General features: G+C 40.5%; 1 protein-coding gene across 4 annotated transcripts in view; it reads right to left on the reverse strand.

The window, feature by feature from the left end:
* LOC109938345 (inositol polyphosphate-4-phosphatase type I A) overlaps positions 1-18,058 on the reverse strand; it is a 184,937-nt gene extending 166,879 nt beyond the window's left edge. For all 4 annotated transcript variants that reach the window (XM_048598190.1, XM_048598191.1, XM_048598188.1 and 1 more), the window contains exons 1-3: positions 17,969-18,058; positions 8,140-8,299; positions 2,706-2,924 (exon numbers count right to left, since the gene is read on the reverse strand). In XM_048598190.1, coding sequence (XP_048454147.1) covers positions 2,706-2,811 — 106 coding nt within the window. In that variant the 5' untranslated portion in view covers positions 2,812-2,924; positions 8,140-8,299; positions 17,969-18,058. The remainder of the gene's footprint in view (positions 1-2,705; positions 2,925-8,139; positions 8,300-17,968) is intronic.
* Positions 18,059-19,298: the final 1,240 nt, after the last annotated feature.

The raw sequence follows: 19,298 nt of genomic DNA on the forward strand, positions 1-19,298 counted from the left end.
GCCTCATCCTGGGAGCAGATGCGGCGGAGGCGAAGGAATTGGGAATAAGGGATGGCATTTTTGCAGGAAGGTGGGTGGGAGGAGGTGTATTCTAGGTAGCTGTGGGAGTCGGTGGGCTTGAAATGGATATTGGTTTCTAGGTGGTTGCCCGAGATGGAGACAGAGGTGTCCAGGAAGGGGAGACAGGTATTAGAGATGGTCCAGGTGAACTTAAGGTTGGGGTGGAAGGTGTCGGTGAAGTGGATGAACTGTTCGAGCCCTGTGGATTTCACAAGCTTCAAAATCTCCCCTCCCCCTACCGCATCCCAAAACCAGCCCAGCTCGTCCCCGCCTCCCTAACCTGTTCCTCCTCCCACCTATCCCCTCCTCCCACCTCAAGCCGCACCCCCATCTCCTACCTACTAACCTCATCCCACCCCCTTGACCTGTCCATCCTCCCTGGACTGACCTATCCCCTCCCTAACTCCCCACCTACACTCACCTTTACTGGCTCCATCCCCACCTCTTCGACCTGTCTGTTTCCTCTCCACCTATCTTCTCCTCTATCCATCTTCTATCCACCTCCCCCTCTCTCCCTATTTATTTCAGAACCCCCTTCCCCTCCCCCATTTCTGATGAAGGGTCTAGGCCCGAAACGTCAGCCTTTCTGCTCCTATGATGCTGCTTGGCCTGCTGTGTTCATCCAGCTCTGCACCTTGTTGTCTCAAATTCTCCAGCATCTGCAGTTCCTGCTATCTCTGATTCAAAACTCCATGACCTTGGTCTTGGCTCCGCCCTCTGCAACTGGTTCCTCAGCTTCCTGACCCACAGACCGCAATCAGTGAAGATAGGTTACTGCACCTCCTCCACACTCAACACTGGAGTCCCCCAATAATGTGTTCTCACCCCACTATTGTATTCCCTATACACCAATGACTGTGTTTCCAAATTCCAAATGAACGGCACCTACAAGTTCGCTGACGACACCACTTGAATGGGACAGATATTTAACACCAACGAGTCAAAATACAGAAGGGAGATAGAGGGCTTGGTGACATGATGCAATGAAAAAACCTGTCTCTCAAATGTCAGCAAAACTAAAGAACTAATCATTGACTTCAAAAAGAAAGGAGAACACGCCCCCATCTACATCAATGGAACTGAGGTTGAGAGGGTGGAGAGCACCAAGATTCTCGGAGTAACAATAACCAACACCTTGTCCTGGACTGCTCACGTAAATGTGACAGTCAAGGCAACAAAACAACACTACTTCTTCCTCAGGTGGCTCAGAAAATTTGGCATGTCCATAAGGACCCTCAGCAACTTCTACAGATGCACCATTGAAAGTAAACTGTCTGGGTGCATAACAGCCTGGAATGGCAAATGCTCTGCCCAGGACCATAAAAAATTACAGAAGGTGGTGTGCACAGCCCAGACCATCACGGAAGTCAACCTTCCATCCATGGAGTCCATTTACGTGGCTTGCTGCTGCGGAAAGGTTGCCAACATCAATGACCCATCGCACACAGTAATGATCTCTTATAACCTCTTCTGTCAGGCAGAAGTTACAGAAACCTGACACCTGCACAAGCAAGCTCAGGAGCAGCTTCTTCCCTACTGTTATTAGATTGATGAATAGACTCTCTAGCCTCAAATAATGATTGATCTTGCTAACGCTGATCTTGCCTAGCACACGCCCTGTGCAATGTAGCTTGTACCTCTGTCTAAGTTATTTTGATCTGTACATGCTTGCTTACCATGATCTGTCTGTAGTGCTCGTAAATAAAGCTTTTCACTGTACTTCAGTACACGTAACAATAAAATCAATTAAAAAATCAGATGTGCAATAAATGCTCACCTAACATCCCATTAGTGAACTAAAAAAATGTTTGAAGATGTCAAGAGTAAGACTATATGATGGTGTTAATAATAATTGTTATTTCATATAAATGCTAAATTGACCAGCAAACAAAAGCCATAAAACAAATCTTATGCATCTGGCATTTCAGTGTGCAACAAGTTACTGGGTGCAAAGTGTATATTCAGCAAGAACCAAAAATCTTTAATAACATTCAAATACTTGAATCACTTATTAATTAAACTAACCTCTGACGACTGCAGGGCTTTTATTTTCCATGCACTGCATTCCTGATATGCAAAAATTGTTCCTGCTGTACTGTCTTAGTTGCAACAAATGCCTCACAAAGAAAACTGCAGCAACTAACAATACATTTAGTATTTTAACATTTATCTATTCTTTTGCAGTTCAGAAAACCTCCCCATTCGGCATCTATAAAATTAATAAGCGTTTATAAGTGATTTGTCTTAACTGGTTAGTTAATTTGAGGAAGCTCTGCATTAAAACTAGATTTCTTATTGGAAGATGAAGGAAACCTGTTTCAAGTATCCCAAAAGTAGGCATTAAAAGACCAGATTAACTAAAAAAAATTTTCTGCTAATTCGAAAATCCAAGATATTCAAGCTTGTAAGAGCTTAAGTGTACTTCCTATATCAAGTATCATAGTAAAGTCTCACTGAAATCAGAAGATCTTCAAAAGGTTAGCTTGTGGCCAGCCAACCTATAGACTGATAATTTACAGATTTCCTTAAATATTCCAACAAAATACTTTTTTTCCAAAACTCATCTGTTACTTCAAAAAATCATGCTCAAAAACGTGTTTCTAAGTAATAGATTTTAACACAAGTGTGTAGTAAAAACATCTCACCTGTAAGAGATAAACTTAACATATCTGAAGACATATCAAACGTTGAAGCTCGCTGCATTGACCTGGCTTTAACGTTGTGTCGAGGGCTTTGTTCCTTTGTTGACATTTTTCATGAGAAATGTTTTTATTCTTTCGTTAGTCTTCAAGTTCAAATTGCAAGTTTGCGTTGTTATGTGAATAACCAGGCAAAAGTTTTTTTTTTTTAGGGAGTTTGGAATTCTGAAATGAAGGCAGACAGTTCAGAGTAAAGTGTTACATTCTTGGGACATTTACCTTATAGATTCTTGAACACCAAAATTGTAATAGTGTGGAACAAAGAAAACTTTTGTGACATTCTTCACAGAACCAATGGGTCATTTCTGGAAAACTCAGGACTGATGCTTGGCAATTCTGCATATTTAGCAGCCCAGCAACTCATGAAGTCTGCAACAAGCGGACTTCCAGTATTGTCTGGATTCAGGAGATAATATCCATTATAATTGGAATGTTGCTGAAGACTCACTGCCCTAAATGAAAATTTCCTTGAAAAACACTAATCTCCTTGCAGCCCTTGACATTATCCCACAGGTATGAGGCACTTGCTCCCTGTGTGGATGAGGAACAGGGCTGCAGGAAGGATGAGTCAACTGACCATGGCACCATGGTCCAGGAGGTCATTCAATAGGGGGAAGCAAAAAGACAGATTGTAGTTGTAGGGGATTCCATTATCAGGGGGATAGACAGCATCCTTTGCTAGCAGGATAGAGAATCCCGCATGGTGTGTTGCCTGCCCAGTGCCAGGGTGCGAGACATCTCTGACCAGCTGTAAAGGATACTAGAGAGGGAGGGGAAGGATCCAGTTGTTGTGGTCCATGTAGGTACCAACTACAGAGGCAGGACAAGGAAAAAAGACCTGTTTCGGTATTATGAAAAGCTAGGAACAAAATTAAAGAACAGGTCTTCAAGGGTCATAATCTCTGGATTGCTGCCCGAGCCACGTGCAAATTGGCATAGGGAGGCGAGGATCAGGGAAGTAAACATGTGGCTAAAAGTGTGGTGTGGGAAAGAGGGTTTCCTTTTCATGGGGCACTGGCATCAGTTCTGGGACAGGAGGGATCTATACCGTTGGGATGGACTCCACCTGAACAGGGCCGGGTCCAGTGTTCTGGCGAAAAGAGTAAATAGGGTGGTTAATAGGACTTTAAACTAGTAATTAGGGGGGGGAAGGGAGAAGTGAGCGTATAGGGAGAATAACAATTAATGTAAGGCAAAGCAGCAGGTTAGCAGGTGATGAGGAAGCTTCAACTCCATGGAAAATCAGGAAAAAAGTTAAAGGGAAGGAGAACTCAAGAGTTGTTAGTAATGGAGGTAATAGGACCCAAAAAGAAGGTGCAAAACCTGGCATAAGGGCACTTTATCTGAATGCTCAGAGCATTCGAAACAAGGTGGATGAGTTGACGGTGCAAATCATGGCAAATGGGTATGATTTAGTGGCCATTACAGAGACATGGTTACAGGATGGTCATGACTGGGAGTTAAATATCCAGGGGTATCAAACTGTTCGGAAGGACAGACAGGAAGGTAAGGGAGGTGGTGTTGCTCTGATTTTTAAGGATGATATCAGGGCACTAGTGAGAGATGATATAGGTTCTACTGAACAAAACATTGAATCCATTTGGGTAGAAATTAGGAATAGCAGGGAGAAGAAGTCACTGATAGGTGTGGTCTATAGGCCACCAAGTAACAACATCGTGGTGGGGCAGGCAATAAACACAGAAATAGCTAACACATGTAAAAATGGTACAACAATTATCATGGGGGATTTTAATCTACATATCAATGGGTCAAACCAGGTCGGTCATGGCAGCCTTGAGGAGGGGTTCATAGAATGCATCCACGATAATTTCCTTGTACAATATGTAAATGGAACCTACGAAGGAGCAAGCTATCCTAGATCTAGTCCTGTGTAATGAGACAGGAATAATTAATGATCTCTCAGTTAGGGATCCTCTAGGAAGGAGCGATCACAGTATGGTCGAATTTAAAATACAGATGGAGCGTGAGAAGGTTAAATCCAGTACCTATGTCCTGTGCTTAAACAAAGGAGACTATGGAGGAATGAGGAAGGAGTTAGCTAAAGTAGAATGGGAGCAAAAACTTTATGGTGGGTCAATTGAGGAACAGTGGAGGACTTTCAAAACAATTTTTCACAGTGCTCAGCAGAAGTATATTCCAGTGATAAAGAAGAACTGTAGGAAAAGAGAGAGCCAGCCATGGATGTCTAAGGAAATAAAGGAAAGTATCAGATTGAAAAAAAAAACACATACAAAAAAGCAAAGAGTAGTGGGAAACTAGTAACTGGGAAATCTTTATAGGCCAACAGAAAGCCACAAAAAAGGTTAAAGAAAAGTAAGATAGATTATGAGAGTAAACTAGCTCAGAATATAAAAACAGGCAGCAAAAGTTTCTATAAATATGCAAATCGTAAAAGAGTGGCGAAGGTAAACATTGGTCCTTTAGAGGATGAGAAGGCCAATTTAATAACTGGGAATGAGGAAATAGCCGAGACATTAAACAGTTATTTCGTGTCGGTCTTCACAGTGGAAGACACAAATAACATGCCGAAAACTAATGGCAACAAGGTTATAGCAGGTGAGGACCTAGAAACTATCATTATCACTAAGGAGGCAGTGCTGGGCAAGCTAATGGGGCTAAAGGTAGACAAGTCTCCTGGCCCTGATGAAATGCATCCCAGGGTACTAAAAGAGGTGATGGGGGAAATAGCAAATGCACTGGTAATTATTTACCAAAATTCACTGGACTCTGGGTGGTTCCCGCAGATTGGAAAACAGCCAATGTGATGCCACTGTTTAAAAAAGGAAGTAGACAGAAAGCAGGTAACTATAGGCCAGTTAGCTTAACTTCGGTAGTGGGGAAAATGCTTGAATCTATCATTAATGAAGAAATAGCAAGACATCTGGATATAAATTGTCCCATTGGGAACACCCAGCATGGGTTCACGAAGGGTAGGTCATGTTTAACTAATTTGGTGGAATTCTTTGAGGACATTACTTGCATGGTGGACAATGCGAAACCTGTGGATGTAGTGTATCTGGATTTCCAGAAGGCATTTGACAAGGTGCCACACCAAAGGCTGCTACACAAGATAAAGTTGCACGGTATTACAGTATTAATGTATTGGCATGGATAGAGGATTGGTTGACTAGTAGAAAGCAAAGAGTAGGGGTAAATGGGTGTTTTTCTGGTTGGCGGTCAGTGGCTAGTGGTGTGCCTCAGGGATCAGTGTTGGGACCTCAATTGTTTACAATTTACGTAGATGATTTGGAGTTGGGGACTAAGTGTGGTGTGTCAAAATTTGCAGATGACACTAAGGTGATTGGTAGAGCAAAGTGTGCAGAAGACACTGAAAGTCTGCAGAGGGATATAGATAGTCTAAGTAAGTGGGCAAAGGTCTGGCAGTTGGAGTACAATGTTGATAAGTGTGAGGTCATCCATTTTGGTAGGAATAACAGCAAAATGGACTATGTTTTAAACAGTAAAAAATTGCAGCACGCTGCTGTGCACAGGAACTCGGGTGTCCTTGTGCATGAATCGCTGAAAGTGGGACTGCAGGTGCAGCAGGTGATTAAAAAGGCAAATGGAATTTTGTTTGCCATTGCTCGAGGGATGGAGTTTAAAAATAACGAGGCTATGCTGCAGCTGTATAGAGTCCTGGTGAGGCCACACCTGGAGTACTGTGTGCAGTTTTGGTCTCCTTACTTGAGAAGGGATATACTAGCATTGGAGGGAGTGCAGAGGAGATTCAGTCGGTTGATTCCAGAGTTGAGAGGGTTGGATTATGAGGACAGACTGAGTAGACTGGGATTATACTCATTGGAATTCAGAAGAATGAGGGGAGATCTTATAGAAACATATAAGATTATGAAGGGAATAGATAAAGTGGAGGCAGGGAGGTTGTTTCCGCTAGCAAGTGAAACTGGGACTAGACGGCATAGCCTCAAAATAAAAGGAAGCAGATGTAGGACTGAGGTCAGGAGGAACTTCTTCACCCAAAGGGTTGTGAATCTGTGGAATTCCCTGCCCAGTGAAGCGGTTGAAGCTACCTCACTGAATGTTTTTAAGGCAAGGCTAGATAAATTTTTGAAATGTAAAGGAATTAAGGGTTATGGTGAGTGGGCAGGTAAGTGGAGCGGAGTCTCAAAGATCAGAAATGGCAGAGCAGGCTCGAGGGGCCAGATGGCCTATTCCTGCTCCTAGTTCTTATGTTCCAACAGAAGTCTTGAATTTGTGCGGGTATGCCAGATTTACAAAACAAATAGCGCAGAAAAAAAAGTCACTCAGCTCACCGTCCCATGCTAGTTCTATGTCAGTTATCAAATGAAACCCATTTCTCTGACCTTCCCATAGCACTGCAAATCTTCCCTTTCAAGTGATAAATCTAATTTCCTCATTTGAAAGTTACTAGTAAATTGCTTGCATCATCCTTTTCAGTACATTCCAGACAACAAATCTGCTAAATAAAATCTGGTGTCCATGGTTCTTTTGATAATTATTATCAATCTGCAACTGCTAGTTGAGAGTCGGAAATCTTTCCAGGTTTTGCATTTATATTCATTGATTCTTCAAAACTACAACTTTAACGGGTGAGCTGGTGTCAGCAATGCATTATAATTAACAAAATTAGAGTCAAAATTGCCAAAAGAAAGTTACCCAGATTGGTATTCAACTACAAAAGTGTCTGTGTTGGTCCTTATCCGAAGAGGAAAGTGTAAGCATCAATTTCAGTTTAGATTTTCAATTCATCCAAAAATAAACATCTGACTGACTAGGGCAGAAACAGGAAACCAGATGGGGTGCAATCTCATCTGATTGTCTCTTGATCAATGGCAGGGATGATTGAATCAACAGTTTGCATTTCCCCAAGAAACAACAATACATTATTAGTGGGAAGTGAAGAGGGACAATGGGAAAGAAAGTAAAAGCAGCCCAGTAGAACTGCGGTCTTGTTGCTTTCATTCTTCTCAAAAGATGATGCACTACACAGAAGAAACTTTGAGAAATTTTCCAGGATTCCTGTTTGGTAGGAGCTATCAGATGGAGCTAAGGAGGAGGAGATGATTTCTGTCACACTTAAAGACAAATACTACTAAATCCATCAATATTACAATGACTATTTTAACACAGTTCAATACCAAGATTATTATGTCTTGATAGTAATCGTGAGATAGATCTGTAATAGATCACCAAAATTTAAATCCAGTGCATGTTCTTTTAAGTACCACTATTATACATTCTATGCTGATCATTCAAATGCTGCTGGCAACTTGCACATGAACACAAGAACGTGCTCCAGTGAACAGAAAATGCATTAATAGTTTGCAATGCAAGTCACTACATCTAAGCTAACACATACTTGAAAAATGGAGCAGCCTACCCATGAATGGTGGCACAGAAGTCTAAGAAGCAGTTGCACTTTCGCATGCACATAGCAAATTCCCAAATTCAAGCAAAAAGCGAAATGTCAATTTAGACAATACAGGCCACTTCCTAACATCTAATGGCAGCTTGCTAGTAGTATGTTTCCAAAAAGGGACCTAGAAAAGAAAATGATTAAATTTAATTGAAGGAATTACAAACAGAGCGGAAATAAAAATAAAGTACAATCTACAGAAGAAAAAACTAGAAGCCATAGAACAAGGTCAGAAACTAAAAGACCATAATCAAACCAAGTATTTTAAGTTAGACATGATACAGACCGATATAAAAACCGAAAGAACTGTGAATGCTGTAAATCAGGAACAAAAATAAAGTTGCTGGTAAAGCTCAGCAGGTCTGGCAGCATCTGTGAAGGAAAAAACAGAGTTACCGTTTCGGGTCTGGCGACCCTTCCTCAGAACTGGTGGTGGCTAGGAAAACGTTGGCAGAAAAAAAAGGGGAGGGGGATGGGGTAGGGAGTAAATGATAGGATAGAGCCTAAAAAGAGAGAACAGCAGTTGGACAGACAGAGTTGATAACGATCAGGCTGGGAGGGTGAATAGTTGTTAATGGGGACTATTAGTGATGAATAACAGGTGGTGTGTAATGGCAGGCTATGTGGTAACAAGGCCTGGTGTGTGGTGTAGGGGGCTAGGACATGGGAAAGTTTAGGCCCTAAAATTATTGAACTCGATATGGAGTCCGGAGGGCTGTAGGGTTCTCAAGCGGAAAATGAGATGTTGTTCTTCTAGCTTTAACGCACCACCCTGTTCCCTAACCAACATGTCTGTCTCAGGCTTGCTGCAGTGTTCTAGTGAAGCTCAACACAAGCTTGTTTTGGATGTCAATGTTTTGGATATTATGGCCTCCTTCAAAACTGCATTCTATACAGGATCGGACATATCAGATCCCCAAACTTAAAATATTATTCTGCAAAATGTGCAAAGGTTTTAAATGCAGTGATGCTGTGTCATTCTAACAGGACGTTTGTCCATTTGTTGTCATGCTTCACGTGCATAGAAATAATAATCTTAAAAGCATCTTTAGAAATGTTCTAGGATAACGTAGCCAGGAAATCTGAAAACATTCATATTATGCACTCACTTCCAGTTGAAATCACTCCTGAATATTGTTGAAAAAGACATGTTACCAAAGTTTTTCATGTTGTACTTATCAGGATAAAACACAAGAACAAATTTCAAAAGATCACAACAACTTATACAACAGGACAATAGAGACTTTGATTAATTGGCCTAAATAACCACTACACAGAACTTAAGACAGCTTGTTTTACCTGTTGTTCACATTTGAGATGCATGACCTTACTAAGGCAATTTCGGCATAGACCAGCTAATTTTCATGTCCAGAAGTTGCAGCCCTTAGCCCAGCTGTATGCTTGGGCATTCCTGGGCAAATGGTGACTTAATTAGGATTGCCATTGTTTTACAGAATAGCTTTAATGCACTCTATTGCCGTGGCAAGCTTGCAAGGTATGCAAATAACTTTGGCCAGATTACTGATAAAGGCTACTTGAGCATCATTTTCTGTTATCACAAGGCTTCCATCAATCCAAAAAAGATGTCTGCTTCCCATACAAATCGGGCAGCTTGCCATTTGAATCAGTGGCAGTGCGAAGCCTGGTATATAAGCTGTACATACTAGGCTAATGAATCAAACAGCATGCTTTTTTGGTTGTTCCCAGTGGACAGATACAGACTGTACTCCACATTAACTAAACTAAAATAAAATTGATATGCGATTCTGTAATTGGACAGCATTTGCTGAACAATCAGAGGAGCAGGAAAGCTGACGTTTCGGGCCTAGAGCTTTCTTCAGAAATGGGGGAGGGGAAGGGGATTCTAAAATAAATAGGGAGAGAGGGGGAGGCGGATAGAAGATGGATAGAGGAGAAGATAGGTGGAGAGGAGACAGACAGGTCTAGGCCCGAAACGTCAGCCTTCCTGCTCCTCTGATGCTGCTTGGCCTGCTGCGTTCGTCCAGCTCTACACCTTGTTATCTCAGATTCTCCAGCACCTGTAGTTCCTACTATCTCTGCAAAAATTGATTTAGTGTGTCTGCCATTTCCATGCTTCTGCTGTCCATTGTCTTGCACCAGTTTGCTTTCATAATTTACCTTTGATCTTTTTAGTAACCCTGTTGATCTTTAAAAGTTTTCCAATTTTCCATCCTGCTACTGGCCTTTGCAATATAATAACACTTAGTTTTTGCCTTTATGTTATCTTTAACTTTCTTGTTTAGCCATGGATGTTTTTTCCCCTCTTACAATCTTTCTTCCTCTCCAGGATATGTTTTAATTGGGAGAAATTAAATATATCCTAAAACATCTGCCACTGCTCATCAAATCCCATACCTTTTAGTCTTCCTGCGCAGTCTGCTAGGACCAAATCTGTCCTCATGTCTATATAATTGCCTGTTTAAACCCCAGAATGTTAGTGTAGGAATCCAGTTTCTCACCCTCAAATCTCTAGTATGCTGTGCTCACTCTCCCTTAGAGGATCCTTTACAATGAGATTAGTTAATCCCACCTCAATACACATTATTAAATGCAGAATACCCTGCTCTGGTTGGTCCAACAACATATTACTCCAAAAAACAATCTCTAACAAATTCCATGAACTTTCCTTCAAGGCTACCCTGGCCAATGTTTTTTAATCCAGTTTATTTGTATTTTAAAATCACCCACGATAATTGCCATACCTTTCTTAAAAGCTTCCAATATTTTCTGGTTTATATTGTAACCCACTGTGGAACTACTTTGCAGAGACCTACTGATTACTCCCAACAGGGACTTCCTTCCTTTGCTTTTTCTTATTTCTCCTATTCTTAAACCTAGATTTTAACCTGGAGGGGAATTCTACTTAGAGGCTCTGCTAAGATTGTAAAACCCTGAGGAACATATGACTGCAGGAATCTTGATCGTCAGACAAGGGGTCTTTTGGTCAAGAGCTTAGTTCACAAGTCCAAAGTCTATTACAGTATTGGGGGAGGGAGAGAGATTATTGCTAAAAGATGCACCAGTGTTCAGATTTCTGATGGCAATTTGGAATGGTGGGATGATTTAATTTACTTGTTTCTTAAGTTGGAGGAAGCACTCCTGCTTCTCAAGGAGTATTCGGCCTCGTTTCAGATTTAATCCCTCTAGTCTCGTTTACTGCGCAGTTTTCTCAAGCCCAGATTTCTGCGGCTGAAATTAAGGTACATAGTCTCAATATGACATTTAAATGGCCAACTTGCTTCTGACAAGTGAATTGGTCATAACACTCCCTCCCTCCTGTCCTTGTTAAAACTGGAGGTTAATGGGTTAGGTCAAGATGGTTTTGATTCCTCTTCCAGACCTTTTGCATTTTAATCTCTGACAGTACCCCAACTTCAAGATCTATTAATGAGAACAAATTACTGGTATCAGTAGTGATAATTCCCATCTTAATTTCAAAACCTTAATCAGGTCACCTTAAAGTATACACTTCTTCCAAGGAAAAAAATGATTGCGGTCAGATATCTATGTCTGTCATTTCAAACTTACAGCCCATGAGCATATTATTCCCATTCCATGCACAATGTATTAAATTCTACGATCTTTCTTAATTATGAGATTTCATTAAAAATAAATTGTTTGGAAACGATTTATCAGGTGGATCCTCAGTAAAATAAAATGGTGCAGAAAACGTAAAGTGTACAGGAACAAGAATAGGTCATTCAACCCCTCGAGCCTGTTCTGCTATTTAATGAGATCACAACTGATCTGGGGCTTAACTACCTGCCTTTGGCCTATACCACTTGATATCTTTGCCTAACAAAAATGTCATCTCAGATTAATAATTAACAACTGATCGAGTATCACTTGCCATTTGTGGAAGAAAGCTCCAAATCTCTACCACCCTTTCTGTCTAGAATTGCTTCCTAACATATCTCCTGAGAAGTCTGGCCCTAATTCTTAGACTTTGCCTCCTAGTTCTAGAATTTCCAACAAGTGGAAATAGGTTATCTTTATCCACCCTGTGTTCTCCTGTTATTATTTTGAAGACTTCAATTCAATCACCTCTTAACCTTCTAAAATTTGAGAGAAAATAGGCCTAATTTATATAATCTCTCTTCATAACCTAATCCGTGAAGCCCAGGTCTCATTTTTGTGAATCTACATGATACTCCCACCAAGACCAATACATTCTTCCTAAGATGTATTGTGATCTGACGTGGGCACCATTCGAAGTGGGGTCTAACTAGGATTTTGTATAGCTGCAACATAACTTCTACGTCCTTATACTTCAGTGTTCTAAACATAAAGGCCAGCATTCCGTTAGCTGCCTTGATTACTTTCTGCATCTGTTTGTGGCAATTTAGATCTATGCACCTGAGTGCCAAGACTCTTTGGACATCACTACATTTAACTTCATACAATCAAGGGAGTACCCTGATCTAACCTTTTGTGGGGCAAAATAAATAACCTCACACTTGCTTACATTGAACACCATCTACCACAGTTTTGTTCATTTAACTAGTCTATCACTTTGTAGACATTGTCGAAGATAACATAAACTTATGTCACCAACATCGTATTATCAGCAAAATCGAATATGTGATTTTCTACGCATTACCCAAGTTGTTCATCAATAATGTGAACAACTGATGTCCAAACACAGATTCTTGTGGGGCACCACTATTCATATCCTGCCAATTTGAGTATCCCCTACCTGCCACTGAACCAACTCCCAGCTATATCAGTAATTTGCCATCCATTCTGTGGGGTTCTAAACTTAGTTAGAAATGTCTTAGGTGGGACCTCATCAAATGCCTTCTGGAAGTCCATATAAACAACATCCATAGAATTCCATAGTTCACCACCTCAGTCACCGCTTCAAAAAAATTCAGAAGTTTATCAGGCATGTTCCATCTGTCATGACTGATTTCTGTGGTAGTGAATTCCACAGGTTCATCACTCTCTAGTTGAAGAAATTTCCACCTGTCTCAATCCTAATCCACTTAACCTATACATCCTCAGACACTATGAGCAATAGTGGGCATAGTCACTAGACTATGACCCTTAGCCCTGGACTCTCTGTAACGATGTGCTTCCTGCATTTATTCTGTCTAGTTCTGTTCAAATTTGACAGGTTTCTATGAGATCCCTTCTCATTCTTCTGAACTCCAGTGAATGTAATCCTAGCCAATTGAATCTCTCCTTGTACATCAGTCTGCCAGGAATCAATCCAGTAAACCTTTGCTGCACTTCTGCTATAGCAAGCACACCCTTCTTCAGAGAAGGAGACCAAAATTGCACAAAATATTCCAGGTATGGTCTCACCAAGGTCCTGTATAATTGCAGCAAGACATCCTTGCTCCTGTAGTCCAAATATCTCACTAAGAAAGCGACCATTTGCTTTCTGAACTGCCTGCTGCGCATGCATGTTTACCTTCAGTGAGTGGTGTACAAGGATACCTGCACCTTGTGGCACATCCCTTCTCCAAATTTGTAGCCAGATAATCCGTCTTCCTATTTTAGCTCTCAAAGTAGATAACTTCACATTTATCCACCTTAGTGCATCTGTGATGCATTTGCCCATTCACTTAGCTTGCCCAAATCATACTGAAGCATCTCTACATGCTCCTCACATCTCATCCTCCCATCCACTTCGTTCCATCAGCAAATTGGGAGGTATTACATTTAGTTCCCTTATTCAAATCATTAGTATACATTGTGAATAGATGGTGTTCTAGGACTGTACCCTGTGGGACCCCACTAGTCACTACCTGCCATTCGGAAAAAGATCCATTTATTCCTCCTCTGTTTCCTGTCTGCCAACCAGTTTTTTTTAACCTATCTCAATACACTACCTCAAATCCCACGTGCTACACGCTAATCTATGTGTGACTTTATCAATAGCCTTCTGACAGTCCAAATAAATCACATCCACTGACTTTCTCTCACCAAATCGGAGTCACATCCTTGAAGGATTCCAGTAGGTTCATGAAGTACGATTTCTCTTTTGTAAATCCATGCTGATTCTATCTGATCCTGCCTTTGTTTTTTCAACGGCCACTTCATTAGGTACTGTGGGAAGTAGATTATCTGGCCTTGGGGATACATCTGCCTTCAATCTCAATTTCCACTTCCCCAATACCATTTCCCTACTAATACTGATTTTCTTCAGTTTCTCCCCTTCTCTAAACCCCGTGTTCCCAAAACATTTCTGCCATACTATATATGTCCTCCTTTGTGACAACAGAACTTATGTATTTAGTTGGTCAGCTATTTGTTTGCTCCCCATTATAAATTCCCCTGATTTTCACGGTAAAGGACCCACACTTATCTTCAATATTTGTTTTCTTCACATACCTATAAAAATTGATTAAATGTTTCTATGTTCCCTTTTCAAATCCATCTCTTTATCCTCCTTTACTGAACTTTAAACTGCTCTTAATCCTCAAGTCTGCTACATTTTTGGGCTAATTTGTATGCCCTTTCCTTAGATCTAATACCATTCCCAATTTCCTTTGTTACCCATAGTTGGGTTACCTTTTGCATTTTGATTTTGTGCCAGATAGGAATGAATAACTGCTGCGGTTCCTCCATGTGATCTTTAAATGTTTGCCATTGCCTATCCATCATAATCCCTCTAATCATACCATCGTAGTTACCTTTATTTAGATTCAGGGCCCTAGTCTTAGAATCAACAATATAATTTTCGATGTTAATGAAGAATTCTATCATATTATGGTCACACATCCCAGAGTGGTCTCTCAAAGCTAGATTGCCAATTATTCCTTTCTCTTTAAACAATCCTCAGTCTAAAATGGCCTGTTTTCTAGTTGGTTCGTCAACATATTGGTCCAGAAAACCATTCCAATCAGAATCCTGGAATTCCTCCTCTATAGTATTGTTACAGATTTGGCTTTCCCAATCTACATGCAAATTAAAGGCACCCATAATTACAGCTGCACCTTTACTGTTTACCTTTCTGTTTCTCTGAGCAGCCCTGTAACGGAGGCTGTTCCAGTCTGCGAGCTGGGTGCATATCTTTACAGCAGCTTTTCTTTTTATTCACTCATGGGACACGGGTGGCATTCGGTCAACATTTATTGCCCATCCCTAGATGCCCTTGAGAAAGTGGTGGTGAGCCGATTTCTTAAACCATGGCAGTGCCTGCTTTGTACGTAAACCCACAATAGTATTAAGACCTACGATATCAATGTTAGTTGCTGGTACACCCCAAGTTCAATTTTAAAGTACAGAGGCATTCTGCAAGTAGGTCAGAGAGGTGCCACAAGGATTCAGAGAGGTTTGACAGGTTTTGGATTCCTGCATCAGTGGATGAGGGGATGCATGCAGCTGTAGTGTCCCCTGACATGTCTGCCCAAGATGGCAATACCAAGGAGCAAACATCATGCTCAAAATTAACAGGTACCCACTCTGGCTTTTATGTCAGGAATTGTCGACATCTTGTTTCCTTCCAGCAGACAAAGGGTGGTGATGGAGGGTTGTTTTTCAGACTACAGACCTGTGACCAGTGGTGCACCCCAGGGACTGGTGCAGGGTCTGCTTTTGTTTCTCATTTATATGAACGATTTGAACAATTTAGGAGGCGTGGTTAGTACATTTGAGGATGACATCAAAATTGGGGTATAGTCAACAATGAAGAAGGTTATCCAAGATTACAAAGAGATCTTGATTAATTGGGCCAATGCGTTGAAAGATGACAGATGGAGTTTAATTTGGATAAATGCAAGGTATTGCATTTTGGCGAAAACAAACAAGGACAGGACTTATACAGTTAATGGTACAGCCCTGGGTAGTGTTGCTGAACAGAGAGACCTAGGGGTTCAGGTACATAGTTCTTTGGAAATTGCATCATAGGTACACAGGGTGGTTAAGGCAGCATTTAGCATAGGTGCCTTCATTGCTCAGACTGCTGGATATAGGAGTTAGGACATCATGTTGAAGTTGTACAGGAGACTGGTGTACTTTTGGAGTACGGTGTACAGTTCTGGTCACCCCTCTATGGAAAGGATATTACTAAATTGGAGAGAGTTCAGAAAACATTTAGCAGGATGTTCTGGGACTGAAGGGTTTGAGTTATAAAGGATAGGCCGAGACTTTTTTTACTGGAGCATAGGAGGTTGAGGGATAACCTTATAGAGGTTTACAAAGTCATGACGGGCATAGATAAGGTGGATTGCAAAGGTCTTTTCCCAGGTTGGAGGAGTTGAAAACTAGTGGGCATTTTTTAAGGTGAGAGGAGAAAGATTTAAAACGGTCCTGAGGGGCAACTTTTTCACACAGAAAGTGGTTTGTACGTAGAATGAACCACCAGAGGAAGTGGCACATGCAGGTACAGTTACAATATTTAAAAGTCATTTGGACAGATGTATGAACAGGAAAGGTTTAGAGAGATATGGGCCAAATGCAGGCAAATGGGACTAATTCCAATTTGGGAAACTTAGTCGGCATGGACAAGTTGGACCAAAGGGTCTGTTTCTGTGCTGTATGACTCTGAGTCAGTAGGATATGATGCTATGTATTAATAAAGCAAGATTTGATGTTAATGGGGCTGTTTAGCAATAATCCATGTTAACAGGCATTTAAAAAGCTCACCATGGCACCTGGAACATAGTTCAAAAATGTAGCTGTTTGCTCCTGACATTATGAGGGGCATCACTGGACTACACATGGGATTCTCTCAGATTTCTCATTGTAGACCATGTCGTACAAGCCCCTATACTATATTATCCCAAGTCTTCATAATACATCGGTTACTAGGGATGAAGGTCTTCAATTATACAGAGACTAGTGAACTTAAGAATTTTGTAGGGTAAATAAGAAGAAATGGTCTCCAAAGGCATAAGCATTGATAACCAGTGGACAATTTTAAGCAATTGGCAAAACAACCAGAGACTATACAAGGAAAAAAGGTTGTGCAGAGAGGTACAATGACTTAGAATTTAGTGTCTGAAAATATGATGGAAACGGATTCAATTGTAACTTTCAAACAGGAACTAGATAAATCCTCAATGGAGAAACAAACAGTGCTATACAAAGCAAGGAAGTAGGGCTAATATATAGCTCTTTCAAAGTATCAGCATGGGAGTGATGGGCCAAATGAGTGCCTTGTTAGCTACTTTCTACGATTCTAATAAATCTCTTACTTTGAAACATATCAGCCATGTATTGTTCTGGTCAAATTAGAGCATGCAATGTAGCTATATTGACTGGAGAGATTTGGGAGGTGTGAGGGTAGCACTGGATTTATAAAATACAAAGCGGAGATAGATGGCATGAGCAAAATGCAATGAGAAATAGAATGGCATGAGTGCATTCAACGGGATGAGAAACGGCAATGGAAGAACGGAACCATAAGGATGAACGGTTAAAGTAGTACTGTTATAATAAAGATACTCACTTCCAACATTTTAGGGATTAGAAAACATCCTTTACAATGAAATGTCAAAGTCAATTTTACCATGCAACAGATCCATCAACATTTGCAAAGTTGATCTAAACTCCAAGGTGAGCAACAGTGGGTCAAATGAAATATGGTAGTGAAAAAAAAAAAGGAAAATCTATTTTAATACGAGGAACCAAGCTGGCAAATCCACATGAGTTTATTTCTTCCAGCAACACAGGTCAACAGAATCAGTATCCAAAACATATTAGGCTAAATATCTTTGAAATAGCAAAAACACCAATCTATGCAGACTTGAAAATAGAAGAAGTTTCACAAATTCATGAAGTGGTTACGCACAAATGCTTAGAATGCACTTTTGCTACTTACATACAGTAAGATTGATTTGCTGGTGTCACTTAATGTCAGCTCTGCATTTCTTTGTCTTAAAACAGTATTGCTACTTCATTGTTTCACCTGAAGGAGAGGAAAGAAAATGAAAACTTAAAGCTTGAAACCAACTGTCTGCTGAAAAACTTTTCTTTCCAAGTATTAAGATTAAGGCAGATTCACACAGTTCCAAGTTATCGTACCCATCTTGTTTCGAGACATTTAGCATTTCACACTGTTGACCAGCATATCTTTGCTGAGTGTTAACTCTGGGTTTTTCTGATAATAAAACAATATAGCTAAGATCACACTTTAGTAACTATGTTTGAATTTTGAGATTCACACAATTTGACATTTGCAGGAAACCTTCAACAGTGACATGATAGGCAGACATCATCTTGCAATTCACAGTATAAATCCAATCCCGTGTACTAAAATTGAGAGAAAGCAGGGAAGGGTCACTGGACTCTAAACATTTACACTCTTATCTCCACAAATGCTGCCAGATCTAGTGCGTTTCTCCAGTAATTTCTGTTTTTGTTTGTTTCAGATGTCTAGTATCTGTGCTAGTAGTTCTGATTCTATTTTAATGCTCTGGTGATGTGAGTTCTAATAACATTATGACAGCTAGTGGAATCTGAATTCAATTAATGGAATGTAAAACTAGTCTCAGTATCGGTGATCAGAAAACAAAGTACAGTGAACTAAAGGGTCTTCAAAAATGTCCTTTTGGATAGAAAATCTGCCATTATTGCATGAAGGCCAGACCAGGCAACATCAGACTCTCAGCAATGCTGATTTCCAACTGTCCTTTGAAATGGCCCAGCAAGCCACTCAATTCAACGGCAATCAGGGATGAGTAATACAGAGCTTGCCACTAATATTTATATTCAAAAAAGAATCACAAAATGCTACAGTTTACAATTCAGGTGGATAAAGTACAGATATTTCATTCACTAAGATGTGAGTGAAGTTTGTTACAACCCATTTGGGGAACATTAAAAAAATGTTTGAACACCTCCTCATTCTAACCAATGGAATTATACCACAGGCGATTTATTTTAAAGACACAACAAACAAGTTTTACTGTATGATGAACAAATTGAGTAAGTTAACATCATAGCCTTATAACTACATGTGTTATCAACTCAGGGTTACTCTTCCTTCCTCACCCACCACCCCACAAGAATGGTCTAAGATACATCAATCTTCCAAGTAATTTTTACTTCTGCCATAGTTCACTGAAGAACGCCCGACTCCAGCTAGTTGACCGCGAACTTAAGCTGGTTACTTTTTCAGCACTTCCAAGTTAATCTTCATGTTGTTTTCT

Source organism: Rhincodon typus, chromosome 6 (assembly GCF_021869965.1).
Source record: "Rhincodon typus isolate 14 chromosome 6, sRhiTyp1.1, whole genome shotgun sequence".
Lineage (NCBI taxonomy): Eukaryota > Metazoa > Chordata > Chondrichthyes > Orectolobiformes > Rhincodontidae > Rhincodon > Rhincodon typus.